Consider the following 20,029-nt stretch of genomic DNA (forward strand, 5'->3'; position numbering starts at 1 on the left):
TCGGAGCCATCAGGTCTTTCTTATAGCTTGACGCCTTAAACGCAGTTTCGGCGTCGACGCCAATAACTGCGTTGCCGTTCATGTCGAAGACGGTCGTGTTGGTAAAGTGCAGGTACGAGTTCTCGAGTCCGCTAAACAGATCGCTACGTTCTTTCAATTCATTGAGGTCGCTAACTGTGAAGTAAAGGCTGAAAGACACTGCGGTGTCATTAGGTATTGCCATGCCTCCAGACAGCGTGAAGGACTGGCTAGACGTACTTGCATTGGCAGTATTCTGAAGTACCAGCTGAGTAGAAATCAGACTAGAGACGTTGACCGCCTCTGAGAATCGCAGAGTTATGGCTCCAACATGAACATCAATGGACAACTCCTTCAAGACCGGAGGAGTCGTATCGGGAGTGAATCTGGTAGCTCGCAGTCCCGTAGAGGCAATGGCGATCATGTTCAAACCGTTGGTATCTCTGATCAATTCAGACGTCGAAGTTAGATATGAAGTGTTTAGGCTAACAGCCAGATTACTTCTCATCTTCAAAGAATCGAGATCTTCCGGTGCCATTTCTAGTACGACCACGTATCCGTTGTCGCTATCCGTCGACCCTCCGATCAACTTGTAGCTGCTCGTGGAATCGGCAAACGTGGCGGCATTCTGCATCGTGATCGACTCGGGATTCAAACCGTTAGTCCGAACGACGTCGCTGAACGTGAGAGTCAAAGTACCAACATCGATGTCGATGTCGTAGGCATTCAGAGACGGAGGCGTTGTGTCTGAGACGTATGAAACCACTTGATAAAACGCCTTAGTGCCGTTGACAACATTCGAAGCAGTGTCGAGTACGGCACCACTACTTAGAGATACGAACGTATTCCTTTGAGATGTCCCCAAACTTAATTCCTTGATCTCGAGAATGTCTGATGGTGAAAATGACACTCTGATTCTTGTTTTCTCACTATTGGCAGACACGGCGCTTCCTCCTGTAAGACTGAAATTGCTACCTCCTGAGGCGCTTTCTTGCAACGTAAAAAGGAAAGATGAGTAAGTCGACGCGTTCACGGGTTCAGAAAACTCCAAAGTCATTGTGCCAGCGTTAAGATCAAACTCGGTGAAAGACGAAAACGATGGATTGGTCGTGTCTGGAGTATGCTGAGAAACGCGTAGCGCGTTTGATCGATCGATTCGTGGGATCGCTTCGTTTGCAGCAGAATCGAGTACCAAACTGTTGGAATGAGTCATCCACGTGTCGTTCACTCCCGTCGCCAATGCAAAATCAGCTTTCAACTTTGTCAGGTCTTGAGCCAGAAGTTCAAACACCACATCCGTGCCATCGACAGTAGTAATGACAGAGCCTCCAGAAAGCGTGACAAACGACGTTCTGTTCTCGGCATTCTGAATAGTTATGGATGTGGTCTTAAACGACGACAACTGGACGACTTCGTTAAAGATGATGACAATCGTACCAGAATCCATGTCCAAATCGTAGCTGTTCACTTCAGGTCCTTGTGTGTCTTCCTGGAACGACTGAGCCAGCTCCGACGTCACAAGACTAAGCGAATCATCAACTTCTGCATTTGTGTTAGCCGTCATGTCGCTAATGAATCCACTTCTGAGACGAACTACGCAACTAAACCGAGACACACACAAACGGCTTTGCAGATTGACGGCATGAATATCGTTGGGGTCGAGTTTGATAGTCACGACGGGATCGTTGCTTGTCAATATTTCACCTCCCGTAAGAGAGACCGTTTGTCCGGACCCGTCATAACCTTCGGTTAAACGCAAGCGAGTAAAGTCAATAGTCGACACATTGACCGTCTCGTCAAACTCTAGGGTCAGAGTCAGCTCGTTGAAATCAATGTTTACGAATTGAGCTAATGCTGGCTTCTTCTGATCTGCCGTGAATGTTTGCACTTTTACAGCAGTTTCGATTTCACTAGGCACAATACGATTCCTATTCATGTCACTAACAAGAGTAGATTGAAACGCCAAATAGCAATCACTAGGAGCTGTACACAGGTCTGTCATGAGAGTCAAATTGTCGATGTCCGTCTTTGCAAAGGTGATATCAACGATGGGCGCATACGACATATCGTAAGAGCCTCCCGTTAGCGTATAACGCACAGACCCGTTCATGGCATTCACCAGCACCAAGTTGCTGGCAACCAGCTCAGTCGTATTAACAGTTTCAGAGAAAATCAGAGTAATCGTATTATCCGTCAGATTCACATTGAAAGCATCAAGTCGCGGTCTAATCAAATCTGCAACGAAACTCGCAGCTCTTAATCCACTAGATGCCAAAATTCGGCGAGCAAAGTTGTTGTTTGCATCGGTCACTAGCCTGTCGTCAACGACAAGGAAAGTATTATTTCTCGTCGTCGCCAAGTCTGTTAACTTCTTCACTTCATTCACATCATTCGAAGACACAATTACCGACAAGACATTTAGACTAGGACGAGAGTGGCGGCCCGACGTCAGTCGAACAATTTCGTTTGCCGACGTACGTCTGTTAACAATGCTGATCTGACTGATATTGAAAGAACCGGCGTCGACCGTCTCAGAGAAGGTCAAAGTCAGGGTATTATTGCTGAGATCCAAACCGAACTCGACAACCTCCGGAGTGATGGTATCCTCCGTAAAACCTCCGACTGACAAACTGTCGACACTCAAGGCGGAGTTGTTAAACATATCCATAGCAAATGCAGCTGACGCACTGAGATAGGTAGAACTGGATGACACACCCAAAAGCCTCCTTTCCTTTATTTCGTTCAAGTCATCATCCGTTAACGTAATAACAGCACTCGTTACGTCTCTAATGCCTACGCTGCTTGTAGTGAGTCTGTAAAGCGACGTCGAGCTAGCGATGCTGTCGTTGTTATGAAGCACAAGAGCACTGACGTTAATACTACTGACGTCGACGGTCTCAGAGAAAATCAGAGTCAGCTGGCTCGAGTTTACACTCAAATTAAACGACACGACGTGCGGCGACCACACATCGACGACAAAATCGGTCACTTGGAATGAGACATTGCTCGACTGGAAGGAATTTCCAAACAAGTCCAGGGTAGATCCAGTACTCAGAGTGATGTAAGTGTTCGTCGACCTCGTTGCTAGTCGTCTGTTGCTGTTGATCGCATCCTGGTCGTCTTCACTCAACTGTAGACGAACAACGTTGCCGTCGGGTGATGTAATCAAAGACTTCGAACCCAAACGATGCGAATGGGTTGGCAAATCAGCTTTGTCTTGAACGGTCACTCTAGTCGATATGAACGACGAGCTTTTGACGACTTCGTTGAACGTCAAGTCGATAAACCCATCGTTCGAGTTGAATGTAAAACCGCTGAGAACAGGAGGTGTTGTGTCATTGATTGTTGAAGAAGACGGTAAAGGATTTGACAAAGTGCGTGGATGGATAGCGTTACCGTTCACGTCACTAATAGTTTCATTTGTAAACACAATGAAAGGACGCTGTGGGTCTGTACTAGCCGCATAAAGCTTCTGTATTTCGTAAAAATCGTCTGCTTCAAACGTGAAGTTAAGCACATTGATGTCTCTATCCGCCGAGCCTCCAGTAAAGGTAATGTTAGACTTTCCGTTCCTATCAAATAGAAGCAACTCACCTCCAGTTATAGTCAAGGAATCGGTATCAACGGCCTCAGAAAAGGTAAAATACATCTTTCCATTGTCCAAGTCCAACGTAAACGCATTCAACGAAGGTCGAGTCTTATCTTCATCAAACGTTGTCGCTCGACGTGCTGCTTCATCGGAAATTTCTTCGGCTAGATTGCTGTTCGTGTCGGTGCAAGACTTGGGGAGAAGAGCCAGATAGGTCGAAGATACAGACCGAGCGAGATCGCCAAACAGTTTGATAGCGTTGAGATCTGAATCCGACAATTTGATGGCCAACTCGGTGTGTGGTGTCCCGAACAGAACCATTCCTCCACTCAGAGTGTGAACGCTCTCCGTTTGGCTCCGGTTGGAAACAAGCTGTAATGAGATGCCGGTGGGATCGACCGACTGCAGACGGATCGTTTCGTCGAATGTAAGAGTCAGTACGCCATCGTCCATGTCGAGACTGTAACGCTCAACTACAGGCGAGGTGGTATCGTTCGTGAATGTACTGACCTGCAAGGCATTCTCCTCGGATATGGTCAAAAACTCGTTGTCAGCAATATCCCGTATCAACTCTTTGGGACCACTGAGGTAAGTATTCCATGTGGACGTCGCAAGCCGAAGGTCGGCCTTGATGTTATTCCGATCAGCATGTGTCAGAGTGACAACTACAGAAGTTCTGTCGTTAGATCTAATAAATGTCCCTCCGGTTAACTTAAACGTCACGTTGGTTGCAGATCCGTTGCTCGATCCGAAAAGAGTAATCAGCTTGGGTCTCATTGACGTTGCATTAACAGTATCCGAGAATCGCAGTATGATCTGGCCGGTGTCCATGTCCAAGTCGAACGAATTCAGGCTCGGTCTGATCGTGTCGGGAATGTAAGTGCTCACAACAACAGCTTCTCCATCTGTAACGGACTGGACGTCTCTACCTGTGTGGTCGTTCAATGCATCGGCTCGGAGAGTAAGATACGTGTTGTTCTTCTCGGTGGCTAGTCCATCGATAGATTTGACCTGGAAGAAGTCGTTTGATGGTATTGTCAGTACGATTGTGTAGCCACCCGCACCGCTCGTCACTTCGGCGCCGACAGATAATCGATACATCTTCTCCCCAGTAGCCTTGGCTGCATCTTGAATAGCAATAGCTGATGAATCAAAAGGAACGGTCGTCACAACGTCACTAAAGGTCAAATTCAGCTGTCCTGTATTCATATTGATACCGAATGAGACTAAGCGCGTTGCCGACGAGTAAGGGGTCACAGAGGATGCCTGTTGGCGATTGATGTTAACGAGAGAATAGCCGACCATATCCTCAGCCGCATCGTCTGCACTGCTCAGATACGTGTTGCTGACAGAAGTCACAAGGCTTGTATTCAGCTTAATAGCAACGACGTCGGAAGCGATTAATCGAATGATGATCACATTTGAACCGAGCAGATCTGCTTCTTCCACAATCGCGCCACCAGTTAAGGTGTGTCCTTCGAAGTCAGTGGCACCAGAAAAGAATGTAAATCTCGTCACATTAAACGTTGAGTACCTGACAGGTTCACTGAATGTCAAAACAAGCTGGTCATTCTCCAAGTCAAAGTGGTACTCTGTCAGAGACGGCTGACTGGTGTCAGGCACGTAGCCAGTAACTCGAAGAGCACGTGTTTGTGGCACAGAATTCGCATACAAAGGTTTTAGAGCCGTGTCTTTCACGGTGCTACCCGTCATACTGATGAAAGTTAGATTGGAACTGGTCGCCAAGTCTCTAGCTCTGATACCATTAAAGTCGACTGCACTAAACGTAATGACAACGACACGGCCGGTTCCACTATTTGTCGTACTGTCCACCAAGTTGTACAACACACTAGTGTTTGCTCTCGATTGTATCGCAATACCAGACACCGACAAAGATGAGGTATCCACGGGCTCGTCAAACGTCAGCGTCAAACTACCATTTTCCATGTCGATGTCGAATGATTCCAGGGACGCAGCCGTATCGTCCTCCGAGAACACTTGAACTATTACTCCAGGAGACACCTCCTCCACGGGAATAGCCTTGTTGCCGTTCGTATCTCTCACAACAGTCTCTCGAACTACCAAGTAGCAGTTTCCTCTCCAAGTGCACAAGTAGGGATCAGTTTTAATAACAGCTGCATCTTCCTGACTTAGTACAATCTCCAAGTGAGTATTATTGAGTTTACGAACACTTCCACCTGTCAAGTTCACACGAGTCAATGGATCTTCAAACAGACTCTGCAGTGTAATACCACGAGTGTCAAAAGTGGCCAAGTTTAGAGTTTCGGAAAACTCTAAAATTATGACGTCGGTAGACAGATTAAATGATGAAAAGCGAACGACACTCGGTCCAGTCATATCTGGAGTAAAGATGTTGACGCGCTGACCGTCGACGACTTCACGGCCAATGATCGAGTGATCGGCCATGTCCCTAACAGTTCCATTCGGATATGTTAAGAAACAGTTCTCTCGGCTTGTACAAACTGGAAGTCGCTTGATTTCGTTCAGGTCTCGAGGATCCAGACTGAGCGAAAGTCGAGCGGTGTCGGAGCTATCGGTCACGGTGTAAGCAAGCGTGTAATTGACGGCAGACGAAGATCTGTTAGCTAAGAGAGTCAATTCCGCTAGAGCCAGAGAAGTCACATTAATTGTTTCGTCAAATTGAAGAAGCAAAACACCACTATCGACGTCAAGGTCAAAGAATGATAGACTTGGTCGAGTAACGTCAACAACAACCGATGATGCCTGTAGAGCACCTCTCTGTCGGATGGCGACGACCTGTAGAGCAGACATGTCCTGCACAAGCGCTGCAGAAATAGCGACGAACGTATCATTCACGTTCACCATCAGATCTGTCATCTTCTTAATATTGTTGAAATCGCCGACAGAAAGCATCAGATCAAGTTGTGGAGACGAATTATTTCCCACACTTCCTCCGGTCAGAGTGTAAGCAGCGGATGGAGATGAACGCTTGTTCACGACGGTCAAACCCGTAGAGTCAAAAGAAGACGCGTTCACGGTCTCAGAAAACGACAGCCTCATTATTCCAGTATTGAGCTGAACTGTAAATGATAACAGCCTTGGACGAGTTGTATCAGCCATGAAGTCGGTCACTCTTGTAGCTTCCTGAAGAGAAACAATCTGCGACGGGTTGTTGGCGGGATCGAGAACCGCACCCAGTTTGAGAGACAAGTAGGTATTACTAACGCCAGTAGCCAGCTGGCTAAGCCTCTTCACTTCATTCAAGTCGACAGACGACAGCACTACTCGGACGCTCGTGGAACTGGCAGCTGTAACCGTACCATTAGTTAATGTATAGGACTCGGTGGCATTAGCTCGAGCATTCTGCATCACAACGTTGTCAAAGACCAGAGTTGTCGCTACCACGTCCTGATGGAACGTCATGACGAGTTCACCAAGATTCAAGTCAAAGTCGAATGCAATGAGTCTCGGGTTTGAAAGATCGGCAGTATAGTCCGAAACTTGGATTGCAGATTCCAAGGGAATTGAGACCAATGGAAGGCCGACCATGTCATTAACAGCACCAGCCAACACTGACAAGTACGATGTCGTATTGTATTGCAATAGAGGTGACAAGGCTTTGATCTCATCGACATCGATATCCGTTACTTCCACCTCTACATCGGCGGCGTTCTCTGAGACTGCCATTCCTCCGGTAAGTGTTAGTGTCAAGTTTGTAGTGCTACCATTGGTAGTGCTTTGTACGGTCAGGCTCGCGACAAGCAAAGTGCTGGCATTGACGGTCTCCGAGAAGTGTAAAACAATAATCAAAGGAAGTTTACCGTCGGTCATTTTCAGATCGAACGCTTCTAGCTCTGGATTCGATACATCCGGCGCAATAGAGTCAACAGCGAGCGCAATGGAGTCCTCAATCACAGATACAGCATTGCCAAACATATCCTCAATAACAGTAGCGTCAACTGCCAAATATGTGTTACTCACTTTTGTAGCAAGGTTCGTGTACGTCTTCAGAGCATTGGCATCTGTTCTACTAATAGAAATTACCAATTGATTTCCGTTGGAACTTTCAGTCTCGCAGTCGGTCAAATGAACGAGAGAAGTGGCGTTAACTGCCATGTTCTGAAGAGTCAATCCACTGCAGTTCAGAGTGTCGACTCGAACCGCTTCGCTAAAGTAGATGGTCAGCATAGTCATATTCATATCGAGTTCGTAGTTGGTCACTTCTGGTGCAACACGGTCAGCAATGACGTTAGACGCTTGAAGAGAATCATTAAACGGCAAGCCTTTGAGACCGTTGTTCGCCATGTCTCTAGCAAGTAAAGCAGGAAACGACAAGAAAGTATTGCTTCTATCGACAGCCAAGTCTTCCGTCACTTTCAAATAGTTGTAATCATCCGACGACAGCTCTACAACCACAACGGCTGTGTTCTCGTCTCTGACGGAACTAGTCGTCAGAGTATAGTTTGTAGAATTGATGGATCGACTGCTGTGAAGAGTGATGAGAGAAACGTTGACAGACGAAGCCAGTAGTGTTTCGGAGAAGTTCAAAATCAAGCTGTTCCCGCCCAAATCTAAGTCGAACGCTTCCAGCATTGGTGTCGTCATATCAGACGCAAAAGACGATACCTTGAATCCGCTGGAGTTCGAGACAGCTAATATTCCGTTGCCTGCCATGTCGGTAATCATCGCATCATCAAACGAAAGGAAGGTCGTACCTCGGGATGTCGCCAGACTCTGCATCTCCTTCAGTTTGTTAGCATCGAGTCTCGTTATATTGAGAATAACGACATCATCGGCAAATGCCACGTCCACATCCGCCATCGGCTCGAGTGAGTACTTTGTAAAGGCGACTCCACCGGTCAGACTGTATGACACGCCAGTATGCAACACATTAAATCCACTCTGAAAGACGATTAGGTTGGGATTCAAGCTCGATGAGTCGACGGTTTCAGTAAACGACAGCGTCAACTGATGAGAGTTCATATCAAGATCGAACTTGACTAGCTCAGGCGGACGATAGTCGACGCCGTGCGCTGACGCCTTCGTTGCATTCAGACCAGAAATGGAAACGAGACGGTTACCGTTCATGTCGCGGACAGTGCTACTAGTCACTGACATGTAAGTATTGTTGACTTCCGTTGCAAGCTTGTTGAGTTGTCTCACTCGGTCCGAATCCTCTTTAGCAAGACTTAGTGTGACTACGACGGCGCCGTCTGTTGGCGCTGCCGTAGCGCTGACGAGAGAATAAACATGCTCTGCAGTCGCGTTACTGACAGAATCTTGAAGTGTAATTTCGGTTACATCCATAGTCGTCACGTCGACCGTTTCAGAGAAGGTAATCTCCACGGTCACGTTCTTCGTGTTCAAGTCTATCGTAAACGATGCCACTGATGGAGGCGTGTTGTCTGGTACAAAGATTGTAGCTCGTTTACCGTCCGCAATCTCTACGACATGCTGTGAGGCTACGTCGGAGATTGCCTCGGGTGTCACCAGCAGGTAGGTATTGTTGACGCTCGTTGCCACGTCTCTCAGTCTCTTTAACTCGTTGAGATCTCGCTTTATCATTTCAAGCACGATCACATAACCGTTGCCACTCGATGTAAATCCACCAGACAGTTGGTAAGAAGTCAGATTACCGATGTTGCTGTCTTGTATGGTAAACCTATCGGACTCAAGAGAGTTGGCATCCATGACGTCATCAAACGTCATGAAAATGCGTCCGCCGTCCATGTCGAGAGTATAGTCAATCAACGCAGGAAAAGTAGTATCAGGTACGTAATTTACCACCTGGAGAGCATCCATCGGACTGATTCCTACCACATCGAGGCCAACCAGATCTTCAACGGTCCCATTCGACAAGAAGAAATACGTATCACTCTGATCAGTGGCCAAATCGATATTAAGCTTCAATAGACGAAAATCTTCCGATGTCAATGTGATAGTAACTTCAGTGTTGTCTGAAGAGCTGTACTGCACAATGGCAGGAGACAAACGTAGCCGATTATTACTACTAGGCGATTGTAGAACAACAATTTGAGTGTAGTTGATCGTATTCGTGTCAATAGGCTCTGTGAACTCAATCGACATTGTTCCCGCGTCCATGTCTAGTTGGCTGAAACTCTTCACCTCGGGTCTTGTGGCATCTGGTGTGTAGCCGGACACGCGTAACGCATTCAACCCATTCACGCGAGCTGTCACAGCGTTATCAGAAGCGTCTTGGACGACCAGACTTGAGAATACGATATATGTCGTGTTGGCATTTAATCCGATCAATCGAGCTTTGATATTAATCATGTCTTGTTCACTTACTCTAACTTGCAGTCTCTTCGTTTTCTCTCCTGTGTTCAACTCGTCTCCATTCAGCAATGTGTAAGAAACGGTCGAGTTGAACGCGCTCTGGAATGAAATGTGTTGTATCCTTAGAGAGACAGAGTTCACTACTTCGTCAAAAATCAGAGTCAACAACCTCTTGTCCACGTCAAGGTCGAACAAGACGAGATTAGGCGGTGTGATGTCTTCAGTAAAGTTAAGCGCTCTCTCGAACTCCGAGAAAACGCTGCTCTGAACTTCAACGATCGCATTTCCTGCCATATCTTTAGCAAATGTCGATTCTAATCTCACAAAGCACTTGCCACCAGACGTACAGATATATTCATGAGCCTTCAGGTTGTTAAGATCGTCGTCCGACAGTTGAATAACGACGTCTTTGCTATGAGGACTAACAACACGGCCACCAGAAAGAGGGTACTTGTATAAAGCTTCGGTCGCTTGTACAGTGTACCAATTTTGCAAGGTTAGTGATGGTAGGTAAATAGAAGAAACATTGATCGTTTCACTGAAGGCAAGAGTCAAAGTGCCGGCATCAAAGTCTATCGCAGAGAATCGAACAAACTTGGGCAATATCATGTCCATCACCAGAGTACTCACAGGTAGAGGTGACGTTCTCTCTATAGAATGCAGGTAGTTTCCTGCCGTGTCCGATACAAAGGCCGACGGCGCAAATAGGAAGCAGTCGTCCCGTCTTGAACAAACGGACTCGGCATTAAGTTTGTTGACGTCGGTGGTCAACATGGTAACAACAACCACCGTGTAGTTCTCCACCAACAGGCTTCCGCCAGTAAACGTAAACGATGTAGACTCGTTGCTCGTTGATGACGTAAGAGTAAGCAGAGACATGTTGACAGACTCCAAACTGACCAGTTCCGTAAAAGTAAGAAGAATTTTGTTGTTATGTAAGTCGAGCGTAAACTCCGTCAGATTGGGTGCAGTCATGTCTCCGACAAAATTTCTAACACGATGAGCCGCTGTGCTAAGTATGCCACTAAAATTGTTACCTCTCATGTCCGTAAGTGTCGTAAACGGCATGCTAATGAACGTATTGCTCCGATCAGAAGCGAGTCCGTTCACATCCTTTATCGCATTCAAGTCATCGCTCGACAGAGTCACAGCAACTGTACTGACGTGGTCTTTAGGTAAATCACCAGAAGTTAGAGTCACGGACACGTTGTCCGTTGACGTTGACCCCTGAATGGTTATGAGGTTGACTTTCACTGATGAAATGTTGATAGTCTCTGTAAAGTGTAGCGTCAGTAAGCTTGAATCCACGTCGAGATCGAACCACAGCAGCGAAGGTCGCAGAACGTCGGCAGTGTGGCCTAGAGCTTGGTGTGCAAACGGGACTGCCACTTCTGAAACCTCATTTCCGCTCATGTCTGTTATGGTAGTGTGTCTCATGAGGAGGTAAGTGTTGTTAATGCTTGTAGCAAGAAAAGGTTGTGCTTTAATGGCGTTCAGGTCTTTGGTTCCCAGCTGTATCAACACCTGTGAACCATTGGGACTGGACGAATTAGAAACGTTGGTCAACGAATAGGACAACATAGGATGCGTACTATCCGGTAAATGCTGCAGTGTTATCTCACTGACGGCTAACGACGTCACATCCACAGCCTCAGAGAACCGAAGTAGCAACTCTCCAGTGTTGATATCAATCTCAAAACTCAACAATTCCGGTGATGTTGTATCCGCCGTGAAGGTCGTCGCCTGAAGTCTCATATCGACTCCTTCAAGCGCATTTCCGTTCATATCGTTGAGGCCAGCAGCAGCAATTGTAAGATATGTCGTTTCCAGTGAGATTCCCAACGTTGTATCTAATTTAATAGCATCTAGGTCTGCGTCACTAAGAGCCAAGACAATAACGTTGTTGTCCTCGGATGGAGCCAGAGTGTCAACAAGCGTGTAGCCCACTGATGAGGCATTGGACGAGTAGAATGTAATAGACAAGATGTTAATTGAGCTAGTGTCAACTGTTTCATCAAACGTCAGATTCACTCTTCCAGTATCTAGATCAAAGTCAAACGAAGACAAGGACGGCGCTGTCGTATCCTCAACAAACGCTGCTGACCGCAGAGCGTTGGTTGCACTTATTGCAACTATGTCCTGTCCAGTCGTATCTTCAGCAAATATGTTGGTGACGATGATGTAAGTAGTATTTCTTGACATAAGCAGATCGGATTGGCGTTTGATTCCATTTAAGTCTGCAACGGTCAGATTCACGTAAATAACGGTACCATCTACCATAGAGACCGTGCCACCGGTCAGAGTATATGAAGACGTGGTAGCATCTTCTACTGCAGAGTTCTGGAATGTTAGTTCGGACACTACGATTGAACTCGAGTCCATGGCCTCCGAGAATGTCAGCGACAGATTGCCAGTATTCATGTCGAGATCGAAGCGAGACAGCTGCGGTGCAGTAGAATCAGGTGTAAATCTTCTTACTTGAACCGCGAATGACGACACTATGGCGCGCAATCCATTGGAATTCATGTCAACTACGGCTTCCTCCTTTGCTACAATAAACGTGTTGTCTTTCGATGTCGCAAGTCCGTTAGTAGTTTTCAAAGCATTCAAGTCGACGTCAACAATCTGCACAACCACGTCTGCAGAACTTGGACTCATGACGACACCAGATGTAAACGCATAATCTAAGAAGGTATCACTGATCGACTCGTTTGCAACGTTTTGAAGTGAAAAGTATGTCAGATCGGCACTAGCCTCATTCACAGTTTCAGAGAAATGAAACGTTATCACACCAGAGTCCATATCGAGATCGAAACTAAGAAGAACGGGCGGAGTAGAGTCCTGAATAAAGCGATCTGCTCGTGCAGCAGAACCGGCACGAACCGGAACGACTTTATTTCCAGCAACATCTCTAAGAGAAGTGGCAGTCAAAGTAACGTATGATGTCTCCGTTGAGGTCGCCAAACTAATCCTTGCCTTGATCGCATTCAGGTCGCTCTGGCTCAAAGCAATGCGAACAACAACTCCGTTTTCGTGTGTCGACACAGTCGATGAGTCAGACAATCGATACTTAACCGAGCCTGTAAGATCATTTTGCAGCACAATTTGTCGCAGATCGATCGACTGAAGATCGATGGTGTCAGTGAAGGTCAAGTTGAGGATACCAGCATTCAAATCTAAGACGAATTGATTGAGTTCGGGCGGTGCGACATCCGGGATGTAGAGACCTACAGGTAGAGTCTTCCCGTCCGTTATAGGCAGGTTGTCCACCCCAAAAGGATCGTCGATGGTGTGGCCGTACAAACGAAGGTAAGTGGAATCGGCACTTACCGCAAGGTTGTCAACAGACTTGATTCCCTGAAGGTCAGATCCGAGATCGATGTCGACAACAAAACCAACGCTGCTGGCCGTCGTGCTTGCTGAGGTCAACTGATAGGTCTCACCGTTGACCGCCGTGACGGCACTCTGCAACAGTATGCCGTCCGGCTGCAGCGATTTGGTCGCAACGACATCGTTAAAGGTCAATATCAATCTGCCAGTCTCTAGATTTATAGTGTAGTTGGTCAGCTCCACTCTCGACGAGTCCCTGACTATTGAATTTGCAGCAACTGCCGATGCCGTCAGAATATTGTTACCCGCCATGTCGTCAACCGCTCCTTGTACAAGAGCCAAATATGTGTCGAACGACGAAGTACCGATTTGCGTGTTCGTCTTCAAGAAAGTGACGTCATCTTGACTCAGTTCGATAGAAACGCTCGTGACGCCATCAGTTGACGATGCTGAGAGTTTGCCTCCATCCAAACTAATGCTAAGATTGGCGCCATTACTAACAGTCAGCAAGGTCGTGTTCAAAACTGACGCCTTAACAGGTTCATCGAAAGATAAAGCTATAGTGTTCTTGTCGAGATCAAGCACGAAGCTATCAAGTAGGGGCGGCACTAAATCATCCGTGTACTTTTGTACCGCAAGAGGTGACGTCATAGCTTCGTTGGCATTAGTAGTCGGCGCCAAGTCTTCAACAGCTCCTTTTTCAAGAGTCAGGTAAGTGTCTCTAGAAGATGTACCCAAAGCGGCTGATTTGATCGCACTGGCGTCTTGAGAGGATAAATCTATGCGAACGATCTCGCTGTCTTTATCACTAGTGCTGCTGCTGCTTGAAAGGTATACCGACGTTGCAGCATCCGATGAGTCCAGTAACTTGATTTTGTCAAATGCGATTGTTGAGGTATCGACGGGCTCGAGGAAAGTCAGAGTCAGAGTGTTGTTCGAAAGGTCGAGGCTAAAGTTTGCAAGTTGAGGAGGTACCGTGTCGACGACAACCTCATCGACCATGACCGGGTCTGCAACACCTCTCATCCTGTTTCCAGCTACGTCTACAAAAGCGTTATCGGCCAAAGTGACGTAACATGACCCTCTGGATTCGCAAAGATGACGGTCTCTAATCAAGGAAGCGTAGTTACTAGAACTCAGCTTGACAACAATTTCATCCGCAGAACCGCTTGAGATGGTCCCGCCAGTCAGCATCAACGACGATTCCGGTTCACTATGATAACTGTGTAGTGTAACGGCAAAAGGCATAAAGGATGATGCTAAAACACTCTCCGAGAATTTCAAGACAATCTGCCCCAAACCAAGATCTACCTTAACGAAAGAATCGAAGCTGGGAGGCGTCGTGTCACGAGTGAAGTTTCTCGGAGATATTCCCACTGCACGAGCGGTCATTTCGTGTCCGGCCAGATCACTCACAGCTCCAAGGCTGTTACTCAGGAAACACTCCGACTGAATGATGCATACTTCAGCACCTTTTAGACCGTTGAGATCGAAGTCAGTCAACTGAATAGTAACCGTAGATGACGATTCTTTGTTATCCGGACTCGAATTCTTCATGCTAAACACACCAGTTGGATTACTTGCGTTGTCCTGTAAAAAGATGCGTGACAGGTTGAGTTGGGCCACGTTCACGGTCTCATCGAAAAAGATCACCAGTTCACCAGAATTAATGTCTAGCGTGAAAATCTCGATTGAAGGCGGCTCGGTGTCTGGAACAACAGCTGTGGCTCTGAATGCATTGCTTTCTAGAATGACCGGAACAGCGTTATTGTCGAAGTCTGTCAAGACAACGTCAGGCATGGCAATAAACGTATTGTCGACCGTCTCTGCTAGATTCGCTGTCTTCTTCAGTATATCTCTGTCTCTGGCGCTTAAATATAACTCGATCGTGTTACCGTCGACTGACGGTGTTGTTCCGCCAGTCAGTTCAAACTTGATATCAGCATTTGTCTGAGCGCTGAGAATAATAACTTTCAAAGGATCAAACAGACTAATGTTAACGGCCTCGGAGAATTTCAGTACTAGCGGTTTTCCGGTGTTCAAATCCAAACTAAATTGCTCTAGTGATGGCAATCTGGAGTTGGCCATGTACGACGCAGCTTGAAGCGCGGACGTCGATGGAATAGATTTTACATAATTGAGATACGTATCTCCAACGGATTTGTCAGCCAGAGACAAAAAGGTGGTGTCGATAGAGTCAGCAAGACCGGAGATGGTCTGGAGTCGAGCCAAGTCGTAGTCGGTCATAAACCAGAGTGCCGTGTCGTTTACATTTCTGGCCGTACCGCGGGTGAATGTATAGTTCTTGCCACGCGATCCGTCCGCAGTACTCTGAATCGTCAGCTTTGTAGCGTCGAACGAAGAAGCAAGCACCTTCTCGCTGAATTGCGCAGTGAATGTGTTAGTATTGAAGTCGATAGTGTAAGACAACAGGTTTGGTCGCGTGAGCTCAAAGAAATCGTGACGTCCGGCTTGCACTCCTCGAGACACTGCAGCAGACAACAGACCGGCAGTATCAGTCACTCCTCCCATATCGATCGCAAGAAAAGTGGCAGTCGGGTCTTCCAATAATGGAGGCAGATTTCGTATAGCTGAGATGTCCGAATCAGACAACGTTATGGTGACTTGACGACCCAGTACCACATACTTCGAACGACTAAGACGGTAGGACTTGACGGGACTGACTTCAGATGTCTGCAACACTAGACCCGAAGTATTCACAGCCGAATCGTCCAATGGTTCGTTGAAAGAAAGAACTAGGGTCACAGGTAAAGTTCCGCCAGTTAGCCTTACGTCGTATGACGTAAGAGATGGCGCGACGACGTCTGGAACGTAGGAAGTAGCAATTACACCGTCATGAGATGTCAGAAAGTTGCCTGATGTGTCACTGAGAGAAGACTCACCAAATGACAAAAAGGTCGTGTTAAGGCTTTCCGCAAATTTGTCGCTCTCTTTGAGTTTGTCAATAGTTTCGGATAATAGAGTGAGATTGACTACATTTTGAACCACGACAGCAGACGCAGAAGCTAACGATACGCGAGTCATAAGATTGTTAGGATCATTCTGAATATTGAGTTTCGCCGTATCAATAGAATCCGAGTCGATTGGTTCAGAAAACGTTACAGACACCACACCAGAGTTCATGTCCAATAAAAATCCTAAAACTGTTGGACGTACCGTGTCTCCAACAAACTTCGATGGTGCCACTGCATCAGACAACGCCATTTCGACAATAGAGTTACCAGATACATCCTTTACTGCATCGGCCTTCAGCACGATGTACGACGAAGACGCGTTCTTGCCAAGTAGTCCGGTATTCTTCACATTTTTCAAATCAACTTGACTCAGAGTGAAGCTAATTGACGATGCGTTGTTCCCACCAGGAACGTCAGAGGCGATCAGTTGGTAGCTTGCGGACGACACACTTGTAGACTCGTACAAAGTAATTAGGTTCGGATTCAGTGTTGATGAGTCAACAACTTCGTTGAAAGTCAACGTCACGTTGCCACTGTTCAAGTCTAAATCGTATGCGATGAGCTCGGGACCGCTGGAATCCGGAACGAACGAGCTTGCCTTTAAGCTAGACAAAGACGTCATTGTTAGACCGACCGCGTCGACTGCAAATCCAGCATCCAGTTCTATAAATGTATCTTCAACACCAGTAGCTAACACTCTGCTTGTTTTCAATACGTCTGCATCTGATTGCTGAAGAAAAATCGTTATCACCGCAGAATAATCGTCATCACCTGTTGCAGCTGCAACGTCTCCGCCTTTAAGAACCACAACAGCATCGCCGAGTGCGCGGCTCTTCAACTTTAGACCATCTGCTGAGATGCTGGATACCTCGACAGGATCGTCAAACGTCATCGTCAGAGATGACGAATCGAGGTCGAGAGCAAACGAAGTCACTGCAGGAGGAGTTGTGTCTGGAACAACGTCTCCAGCCCTTAGAGAAGAGTCGGAAAGAATGGCCTCTACCTCCTGACCGGCAGCATCTTTCGCTACATCACCGAAAACAGAAAGGTAAGTGTTGAATACGTCAGTACCAAGAGAAAGAGCAGACTTGATAGAATTGAGGTCATTAGACGTCAAATTTACAGTCAATGCAAGCAACCCAAGATTAGCTGCGTCACCGCCAGACAGACTCACCGACTCTAGTGAACTGTCGGATCCATCGCTCAGACTTTGCAACGTCACAGATTTTGAATTAAACGATCCAGCATCGGGATACTCGCTGAAACTAAACCGCAATACTCCCGCGTCGACGTCCAGGGTAAAATCAGTTATCCGCGGAGAAGTAGAATCTTTCACAAATCGATGAACTTGAATGGCACTTGTTCCACATTGTCCCGTGAATCCAATAGAATCCACGCTATCCACTGCGCGACTGTCCACAGACAAGTATGTAGTTTCAGCTGAGGCAGCAAAGCCTGATCTACTTCGAAGTAGTTGCAAATCATCCTCGACTAGGTAAAGCGTTACTACAAACGCTTCTCCACTTGCTGGTAAGAAAGATGTCGAAGCTGGAAGCGTGTAGTGGGAAAGAGCAGCATTAGATGTCGCCCGTAATGTAAATCGTTTGGGGTTGAGAGTTGCTGCTTTAACAAGTCCACTGAATGTAACAGATAGTTCACCATTGTTCATGTCGAGATTGAAACTGCGAACGCAGACTGGAAGTGTCTTGTTCACAAACATTTCGGCCTTCAACGCCGTTAATGCTGACAAACCATTCACACGGTTTCCAGATACGTCTTTAGCTCCATTTTCTGTAATGTAAACAAATGTATCGTCTATTGAAGTGGCCAGATCTGTAGTGTTTCTCAAGCTGTGTGCATCACTCGGTGCCAACGCGATGTCCACACCATTACTATCTTGATCAGAACGGAATGCACTTGCCGATGTCAAATGAATTGTCTTGCCACCAGTAGCTGTAGACTGCAAGTATATGTGACTGCTATTGAATGAGTCCAAATCCATCGGCTCAGAGAAAATCAAAGTAAGAGTGTTAGTACTAAGATCCAAGGCTAGGAACCTCTGAAGTGTTGGTCTCACCACGTCCGTTATATAATCACTAACGGGTAGAGCATTAGATATGTTTCGTCCAGGGTTAGGAACAGTCGCGTAGTCATCAGCTAACGCATCGTCGTGAATCAAAAACGTCGAGATTGCCGAGACCCCAACGCCTCGAAGTTTCAACGTCTGGATGTCAGATTGCTGAAGAGAGACTTTCACAACGTCTGCAGCACCGGATGACGGAGAAACAGACCGCGGTGGATCCGACAGTTGTGATGATTTCGATGGCGTTGTTCCGTCCTGTAATTTGATGCTGCTGACGTCCAAAGTAGCGGGATTTATGACCTCGTCGAAAGTCAAATTCAAAGAACCATCATTCAAGTCGAAATCAAACGACTTCACAGTTGCCCCGGTTGTGTCCGGAGTAACAGCGGCTGCATGATGATTATTGTTAAATTCTGCGTTTTTCACTGCAGTGACAGCATTCCCGGATACATCAGTAACAAAATGGCTATCAAACCTTATCCAACAGCTTGGTCCTGTAGCGCATAAACCAGCGTTACTCTTGATGTTATTCAGATCACTGTTTCGCATCTGGAACGTAAATGATAATCCGTCGTGGCTTACTACTGAACCTCCAGTCAAAACGACGGGAGATGTGCTCAGATAATTATTCTGAAACCGCACAGCAGTAAAATTAAATGAATCTGGGTCCATGGTCTCGGTAAATGCGAGAGTAAACGTGCCGGCATCCAAATCAATCTGAGCGAAACTCTGCAGTTCAGGCTTCCCGAAGTCAGCCGTGTACGGGCTAGCCTGCAGGGCAGACTCACTTGATCTCGGCTCGACCGCGTTTCCTGACATGTCTTTAACAAGTTGTGACGTGAAGTAAGCGTAACAGTTAGTCTGGCTCGTGCAGAGCGAGTTGTCAGCCTTAATTGCGTTGAGATCGACAACATTCAAGAAAATCACCACATCAGCACCGTCTCCTCCTGATACCGTACCCCCAGATAGAGTATGGCTTACTGAATCGAGTGAAAAATTGTAACTCTGAAGTGACAACACAGAGACGTCGATCGTACTGACATCAACTGTTTCGCTAAAACGAAGAGTAATATTGTCTCTGTTCAGACTGAATTTGAAGGCGACGACACGTGGCCGTGTTTCGTCACCGGTGACCGAAGAAGCTTGCAGAGCAGCAAAAGATCGAATTTCGACAAGTTGATTTCCAAACATGTCCTCAACGGCATCGGCCGCGACGAAAATAAACGTGTCATTAACAGTAGTTGCCATTGCCTCTACTCTCTTTAGTTCATTGAGTGTTGCGGCAGTCAAATTGACTTCGTGTACAAACGAGTAGACAAGTGCAACTGAACCCTCTAATTTCACAGACACCCCAGAACCAGTTGATGACGATTGAAGTTGTAATGAAGAAACGTCAAGTGTAGATGAATCAACGGTCTCCGTAAATGTCACAGCTACGACTCCAGTATCAAGGTCTAACGTGAAAGATGTGAGTTCAGGGCTTGACGTGTCAGTTACAACAGAAGATATCTCCAAAGCCTCAGAAGCAAGCACAGGACGAACCGCACTACCACTCAAGTCTAGGATAGTCGATGCATCAATACTAACAAACGTTCCATTACCTCCGGAGTATAACTGAGGAAGAGCCTTCACTTCGTTGATGTCTTCCTTGCTGAGGTCAAACTCTACTGAGAATCCATTTTCAGTTGGAGCAGCTGAACGCTTCACCACATCGTAATAGAATTCCGCTTCGTCTCGCCTCTTAGCCGACTGAAA

General features: G+C 46.7%; 1 protein-coding gene across 1 annotated transcript in view; it reads right to left on the minus strand.

Annotated features, from left to right (window-relative positions):
* Positions 1-1,710: 1,710 nt before the first annotated feature.
* Positions 1,711-20,029, minus strand: part of LOC134193701 (uncharacterized) — a 149,615-nt gene continuing 131,296 nt past the window's right edge. Inside the window, exons 8-9 of the mRNA XM_062662539.1 lie at positions 1,808-20,023; positions 1,711-1,761 (exon numbers count right to left, since the gene is read on the minus strand). Coding sequence (XP_062518523.1) covers positions 1,711-1,761; positions 1,808-20,023 — 18,267 coding nt within the window. The remainder of the gene's footprint in view (positions 1,762-1,807; positions 20,024-20,029) is intronic.

The sequence above is a fragment of the Corticium candelabrum genome, chromosome 18, assembly GCF_963422355.1.
Source record: "Corticium candelabrum chromosome 18, ooCorCand1.1, whole genome shotgun sequence".
NCBI lineage: Eukaryota > Metazoa > Porifera > Homoscleromorpha > Homosclerophorida > Plakinidae > Corticium > Corticium candelabrum.